General features: G+C 43.6%; 1 protein-coding gene across 1 annotated transcript; it reads left to right on the forward strand.

Annotated features, from left to right (window-relative positions):
• On the forward strand, nt 279–8,377 carry LOC109832197 (floral homeotic protein APETALA 2-like). Its single transcript, XM_020399630.1, is given in 7 exon segments — nt 279–478; nt 548–592; nt 7,221–7,251; nt 7,345–7,432; nt 7,529–7,598; nt 7,601–7,673; nt 7,985–8,377. Coding segments are annotated over 7 exon segments (420 nt in total). The 5' UTR covers nt 279–372; the 3' UTR covers nt 7,992–8,377.

The following is an 8,377-nucleotide window of genomic DNA, read 5'->3' on the forward strand; positions in this document are numbered from 1 at the left end:
CAACCCAACTTATTTTCCGATTTCTCCATATTGATAATATTGTGTTAATAGTGGGTTTAGTCCCACATTGGTTCTGAGGACAAACATCATCATCCTCTACTTTTGTGTGTGTGTGCGTGTATATATCATCTACCCTTTAAAAGAGAGAGTTCTTGAAAAACTTTCTCTATCCCAAAATACCCTTCAACTATTGTAAATATAACAACCTTATCCATTTTTATCGTTAAACAGAGTTAAGAAATTGGGAGCCCTAATCCTTCCTTCCTTTCATCCTCCTCTTCGTCGGTTACGACTTCGCTTTAGCAGCCACCATGGGTTACGCTTCAGCTCCGACAACGCCCTACCACTTTCTTAAATCATTAATTGCCACCGATGAGTATTATTGCCCTCATCATCACCGTACCTCCTCTGCCATCATCTCCTCAGCTCTCAGATTTTGAGCAATTGTTCGGATCAAGAAGGAAAATCATCGAAGAAGGTAACGTTTCATCACTTTCTAAATTTGATTTTGATTTTGAAATTCTGCCATCATCTCCTCAGTTCTCAGATTTTGGGCATTTGTTCGGATCAAGAAGGGAAATCATCGAAGAAGGTAACATTTCATTCTTTTCTAAATTTGATTTTGATTTTGAAATTTATATCATCGTTATCTTATTTACGGTATCTTATTTACGGTGGGAGCTTGTTAACAAGATTTGAGTGCAAATTATTTTTTTGTAAAGTGCATGAATGTATTAGTCTTCTTAAGTACTTTGTTGAATCGTTGCAAGTTGGAAATACTTGAGGACATCAGTTCTTCATATACAGGTCTGCATATGAAGATTGTTATGAGAGGACTTATGAAAATTGTCATGTTCTGTTTATTTGTAGAATGTTGGATCGCATTGTAAGCTCTGTTCGCATTGTCATGACCTCCATACAGCTCTCATAGGAATGTTCACAACGTCTTATCTCAAAATGAAACAACAAATAAAACTCAAAACAAAATCAAAAGTAATTTAATTCCTCATTATGTAATTAGGATTCCGATTCCTTATATACTTTGGACTTGGATTAGTATTCTTTTATAAATAAAGGTAAACAGGAGGGGAAAATCATCTCTCTTTTCTGTTTCTAATTACTAATTCTACAAAAGTTAAAGCCAAAATAACCTTTATTGCTTTGATTCAAATATAATGCTTCCTAAATAGTACAATGCAAACAATGTTACTTTTAGTTAGTGATACGGGTGTATCTTCTCTTCGGGAGCTTAGCGATCCTCATGGGAGCTTGAGGATAGATGATTCTCATGGTATCTTGAGAATAGAGTAGAGGAGTCGTGGACGAGGCCATTGGAGGCGACGAAGTCAAAGGATTCGACAAAACTACAGGATCTGCAGCTGGACTCTGGCCGGTCGACCGGCTTGGTCACAGCGGTCGACCGCTTAGTGCACAGGCCCAGACTATGTCTCGGGACTGAGAGCGGTCGACCGATGATGGCGCTGCGGTCGACCGGAAACACTGTAATCGATTTTCCAGTTATTCGTCGTTCTGACCGGTCGACCGCCTTGGGCACTGCGGTCGACCGCGTAGCGGTTCCGGGCTTGGGTCTGTTTCCTGCTCCAGTTGGGATTTCTGTTTAGTATAAATAGAAACACGACTTTTCTAGGGTTGAGAACTCAGATTGTAATCAGAAAGGAGATCAGGGAGGTTGTTCTTTGATCTAGAGAGATTGTGAGAGAGAGATTTTGTAAATCCAATTGATTCTCATAGTCTAGAGAAGGTATTTTCCTTCGCCCTAATTATAACTCTTGTGTTCTTCAGTCGTTTTCTTCTTTACCCACTCTTGATAATTCCGCGATCAAGAGTTCTCGCACGGCGACTCGTATTAAGTTGGTATCAGAGCACTAGATCCTGTGAAGGGGGGAACTGTGTATGGTTCTTACTCGCTCACAGTACAAGAAGCTTGGCGAGATCCTTAATTCCTCGGAGGGGGTCCAGAAATTAAGGAAGGAGAAGATGTCTGAAGCAGATAATTCAATAAGACTTGATGCCATGGAGAAGCAGATTGAGACGATTGGGACGACTCTTACCCAACTCGTGGGCCTCATCAACGGAGGAGACAAAAAGGAGGAATCTTCTTCGAAGGGTAAGAAAGGACTCTACGAATCCGATGAGGAGAGCGAGAAAGCTGATTCAGAGGGGGAGACTGAGATTGTCAAGACTGCTGGCCATCAAGGGGGTAAGAATCATTACCAGAATCTGAAGATTGACTTCAAGGTTGAGATTCCTGTTTATGATGGGAGTATCAATGTGGAGAAGCTTGATGATTGGATCGAACGCATGGAGATGTACTTTACTCTCTATGGATATTCGTCCAAGGAGAAAATAGTGTTCGCGACATTGAAGCTTTCAGGGCACGCGTTGACGTGGTGGAAATCCTATTGCAAACAGGAGAAGAAAGCGGCGTCGTGGAACAAGTTCAAGGAGCTACTTCGGAAACAGTTTTATCCAGTGGGGTTCCTTGAGGAGCGTTGGTACAAGTGGTATGGCTTGCGCCAAAAATTTAATCAGACCGTTCAAGAGTACACGACGGAGTTCCAGCAACAGGCGATGGTCCTAAACATCGCAACATCTGAGTACCCCATCTTCATGAAGTACATGGCGGGTCTGAATGATTACATCCGGAAGGAGATGAAGCTGTTTTCAGTGGAGACAATCGCAAAGGCGAGCGTGAAGACCATTGCCATTGAGGGCCGGCAAAAGAAGGGCAACGAGACAAAGGGGGATTCCAAACCATCGGGGAGCAAGACGGGTGGCTCTCAGTCTAAGGATGAGAAGAAGAAGGTTGACTCGGGGAAAGCAGGATTGACATGCAATCACTGCAAGCAGACAGGGCATGTGGCTGATCGTTGCTGGGATAAGTATCCTCATCTGAAGCCAAAAGGATTGAAGAAGAAGGAGGAGAAGAAGGCGTACGTGATAGCACAGGGTCCGAAGGAGGTTCCCGGGATGACCGAACCCAATAGCAGTCTCAACCTTATGGCGGGGAAGCAGGCCACCAAAGAAGATGACGACCCGAGGGAGCAGCTCTTTGTTCTGAAATTGCAGGTCAAGACCAGCTTAGTGGATGCTATTGTAGATCCAGGGAGTCAGAAAAATCTGATATCTGAGGCATTAGTACAGAAGCTGGGATTGAAGACGGTGAAGCATCCGAAGCCCTATCCATTAGGGTGGATTCAGAAGGAGGCGGGATTGAGTGTGGTGAACCAGTGTTCATTCAGATTTGCACTCCACGAGTCGTATATTGACGAGGTCACATGCGACGTGGTTCCGTTGGATGTTTGCCAAGTTATTTTGGGCAATCCTTATTTGTGGGATAGATACGCAGTATATGATCGGCGAGCCCAAAAGTACACGTTCAACAAGGATGGCGAACAATTCATTTTTCGTTCAGCATCTCTCCCACAGGAGACGAGCTTGGTGACAGTGACTCAGGCTAAGAGGTTGGTGAACGCAGGCAGGAAGTTCATTTTATTGTTCATTCGGCCGTATGAAGAGCAGCTGAGTAGGATATGCTTGTCCACCTTGAGCAAGCACCAGGAGGGAGATCTTGACAGGTTGAAGGTCAAGTATACGGACTTGTTTTCGGAGATCACGGGACTACCACCACGTCGAGGTGTAGAGCATGAGATTATGTTGACCGGGGAGAGTTCCTTACCTAACATAGGCCTATACCGCACATCAGTACTGGAGTCCGAGGAGATCAAGAAGCAGGTTCAGGAGCTCTTGGAGGCGGGAGTGATTATGCCGAGTTGTTCACCTTGCGGGTCACCAGTGTTGTTGGTGCCCAAAAAGGATGGAGGCTGGCGCATGTGCGTGGATTACCGGGAGCTCAACAAGATAACCATCAAGAATCGTTACCCACTACCACGGATCGATGATCTTATGGACCAGTTAGAGGGAGCGAGGTTTTCACGAAGCTGGATTTGAAGTCTGGTTACCATCAGGTGAGGATTCGGGAGGAAGACACTTGGAAGACTGCGTTCAAGACCAAGCAAGGCCTGTTCGAGTGGTTGGTGATGCCGTTTGGATTGTGCAATGCTCCGGCTACCTTTATGAGGCTTATGAATGATTTGTTGCGACCCTTTATAGAGGATTTTGTGATAGTTTACCTTGATGATATCTTGGTGTACAGCAGGACTTGGGAGGAGCATCTCGTTCATGTTGAGAAGGTATTTGAAGTGTTGCACGATGGACAGCTGAAGCTCAACGGGAAAAAGTGCGAGTTCGGGAAGGACGAGTTGGTGTATCTCGGCTTCATCGTAGGGAAGGGCCAGCGGAGGATAGATCCAGGCAAGGTGGAGGTGATCACAAAGTGGCCGACGCCGAAGACAGTGACTGAGGTGAGGAGCTTCATGGGGGCTTGCCAGTATTTGCGCAAGTTCATTCGACATTTTTCGACTTATGCGGCACCGTTACATGGCCTCACAAAGGCTAAAGTTCAGTTTGAGTGGGGAAAGACGCATGAGGAGGCTTTTCAGTTGCTAAAAAAGAAGATCTCGGAGGCACCAGTGTTGGCGTTGCCGAATTTGCAGCGGACTTTCGAGGTAGAGACCGACGCGTCTAATTATGCGATGGGCGCGGTGTTGACTCAGGATGGGAAACCGGTAGAATACCATTCTGAGAAGTTTTCGGCGAGGTAGAGACCGATGCGTCTAATTATGCGATGGGCGCGGTGTTGATTCAGGATGGGAAACCAGTGGAATACCATTCTGAGAAGTTTTCGGGTGCTATTGCGAACTACCCAACCTACGACAAGGAGTTCTATGCACTATATCAAGCAATTAAGCATTGGAGGGTGTACTTGTTAGGGAAGGAGGTGGTCGTGCATTCGGATCACAAGCCGTTGGAGTTCTTACATGCCCAGACGAAGCTACAGCAGGCACGGCACATGAAGTGGATGTCGTATTTGATGGCTTTCAACATCATTATTAGGTACAAGAAGGGGGCGACGAACAAGTTGGCCGATATGTTATCTCGTCCGCCGATAAGGTCTTTATTGGTGGCGACGCGTATTCAGCCCTTGGTTCCTTTGGAGTATGTACAGCTGTATGCATCTAGTAGGGACTTCGGTAGTGTGTTTGAGCAGGCGAAGGCTGGTCGAAGGGGGGAGTATGCACTTGGAGAAGATGGCTTGTTGTATCGTGGGACATCACTATGCATTCCGGAAGATGGTGATAGGTTGCAGTGGATTCGGGAAGCGCATACCTCGCGTGTGCAAGGGCATTTTGGCATTCAGAAAACGCTTTTCAATCTACGGCGACATGTGTTTTGGCCACGGATGCTTGATGATGTGACCAAGTATGTTGGAGGGTGTAAGTTATGCTGTATTTCGAAGCCTTCTAACAGAAAGAGGGGATTGTACCTACCATTACAGGTTCCTTCTAGGCCGTGGGAGAGCATTTCTATGGATTTTCTAGGGGGGTTGCCGACTACGAAGCGCGGGCATGACTATTTGTACGTTGTGGTGGACTTCTTCAGCAAGATGGTGATATTGATTCCTTATAAGAAGACCGTGATGGGAGCGGGTGCAGCACAATTGTTCTTTGAGCATGTGTGGAAGCACTTTGGGTTGCCGAGCTCGATTATTTCAGATCGGGATAGCCGTTTTCTCGGGCATTTTTGGGATTCTTTGTGGAGTTTGATGGACACTAAATTGAAGAAGAGCACGGCCTTTCATCCACAAACAGACGGAGAAACAGAGGTAGTCAACCGGACTATGGTGCATATGTTGCGAGGGTATAATTCCAGGCATCCAAAGACTTGGGATGAGAGTCTACCATATTTACAGTTTGCTTTTAATCGGGCAATTCATGGATCTTCCGGAAAGTCACCGTTTGAGACTTGTTATGGATTTTTACCGCCGAGCCCGTTCGATCTTGTGTTTTCAAGTGAAGCCACGGGGGATGGCAAGGAGGGGAGTGAAAGACAACGAGCTCAGCGATTTCTCGAGAAGATTGCAAATATTCATGCCACGGTTGAAGCTCAATTGAAGAAATCGCAAGCTAAGTACAAGGCGAAGCATGATCAACATCGGGTTCCTTGTAACTTTGGCGTGGGCGATATGGTGTGGCTGAAATTGAGTAAGGAGAGACTAAAAGGAGAAGGCAAGAAGTTGAAGCCTATTCGTTATGGTCCGTTTCGGATTATCGATCAGATTGGTGACAACGCTTTTCGTTTAGATTTACCACCTTACTTAGGCATGTATTCGGTGATCAATGCCGAGTACTTGAAGTTGTTTGAGCCTCCATTATTGGATGATGAAGGTGATGACAAGATGATCTTACCGCATGTTGAAGACTTGTGGTTTGATAGAGAGGAGCCACTGAAAGAAGATTGCATTTTGGAACGGAAGACGACCACGACGAGGCGGGGGACGAAGGAGTCGTTTCTCATTGGACGTCAAGGTCAGGTCCCTAGCAAGGCCAAGTGGTTCAACAGAGAAGGAGGGGCTCGCGAGTTCCCTCAGCTGCGGCTTGGTCACGGCGGTCGATCGCTTAGTGCACAGGCCTAGACTATGTCTCAGGACTGAGAGCGGTCGACCGATGATGGCGTTGCGGTCGACCGGAAACACTGTAATCGATTTTCCAGTTTTTCGTCATTCTGACCGGTCGACCGCCTTGGGCACTGCGGTCGACCGCGTAGCGGTTCCGGGCCTGGGTCTGTTTCCTACTCCAGTTAGGATTTCTGTTTAGTATAAATAGAAACACGACTTTTCTAGGGTTTAGAACTCAGATTGTAATCAGAAAAGAGATCAGTGAGGTTGTTCTTTGATCTAGAGAGATTGTGAGAGAGAGATTTTGTAAATCCAATTGATTCTCATAGTCTAGAGAAGGTATTTTCCTTCGTCCTAATTATAACTCTTGTGTTCTTCAGTCGTTTTCTTCTTTACCCACTCTTGATAATTCCGCGATCAAGAGTTCTCGCACGGCGACTCGTATCAGTTAGGTCTTTATGTAAAATTGTCCTAACTACAAGTTGTAATGTAAATGGTTATAAAAATATGGTTAGTTTTTCTTTGATTTTTTTGGAAAAGATTGATTCTTGGAGTTTTACATGTGTAAAAGGGACTGTGTGAAGCAGGTTTATTTGGGTAAGTATTTTTTTTTCTTTTTATGTTTGATTTTTTTAATTTATTAATACTATGTTTCGATCTGTGGTTGGCTAAAATTTTTTAGGAGGATTTGACAATGCTCATGCTGTTGCCAGGTTGGAATTTTGTTTCAATTTATCTACTTTTTGTTAATTTCAACCATGTTTTAAATAAATCCTTTTCTAATTTAGATGGATTTTTGCTTTCAGGGCTTATGATCGAGCTGCGATTAAGTTTCGTGGGGTTGATGCTGATATCAACTTCAATATTAGTGATTATGAGGAAAATCTTAAACATGTCTGGATGATCGGATACTTTATTATCTACCGATCTATTTGTAAATGAATGATTTAGTTTTAATTTGGTTTTTCTCCTGGTTTTTCTTTCTTTCAGATGAAAAACCTGACAAAGGAAGAGTTTGTGCATATACTTCGTCTCCAAATCAATGGATTTGCTCATGAGAGCTTAGGTACAAAGGGGTGACACTTCACAAATGTGGCCGGTGGAAAGCTCGCATGGGACAATTCCTTGGTAAAAAGTATGAAAACCTTCAACCCTTAAAATTTTCCTCAAAGTTAGACTAATATATTGCTCATATGTAACTTACTTGTGACTGCGTGATATTGGTCCTAAGACGTGAAACCTTCTAACTTGTATGGAAAGTGTTCATTAGATGTTTTCTTGATGGCTAAATATCCACAAATCATAAAAAAAAATGCTAATCACATTAACAAATTTTGAATAACAATTGATGAAATAGGCAAAGATATCTAGGTTATAAATATATTCTAGACTCCCCAAAATCAAAAAATTGTTCTGTATCTTATTTGATTTTTTGATTGTTTGTAGGTATTGAATCATTCTCCAAATTAGGAGATTCCATCTATTTTGAGGAGACGGAAAGTATCCCAGGTCTTTACATCATACAGTTCATACCAAGTGCGTTTGATTGGAAGTCTGGAAGCATTATGATAACGCAGAAAATAAAACCTATTAATTCATGGGAACCCACTCTTCATGTCACATTGTCAATTCTTTTAAAGGAGATATTTTCTTCATCGCCTGTGAAGGAGTGATTAAGTTATATACTTTCCCCTCATTTTATCATCATATGCTGCTTATAATATTGATATTTCTCCTAAATTTTAATTTGATCTTTTCCGAAGTCACATGTCAACTAATGCTTGTTATACTCTAAAACCCAAGGTCTTTTTTTTCTTTATTTTAGTGCCCAATGTTTTA

The sequence above is a fragment of the Asparagus officinalis genome, chromosome 3 (assembly GCF_001876935.1).
Source record: "Asparagus officinalis chromosome 3, Aspof.V1, whole genome shotgun sequence".
Lineage (NCBI taxonomy): Eukaryota > Viridiplantae > Streptophyta > Magnoliopsida > Asparagales > Asparagaceae > Asparagus > Asparagus officinalis.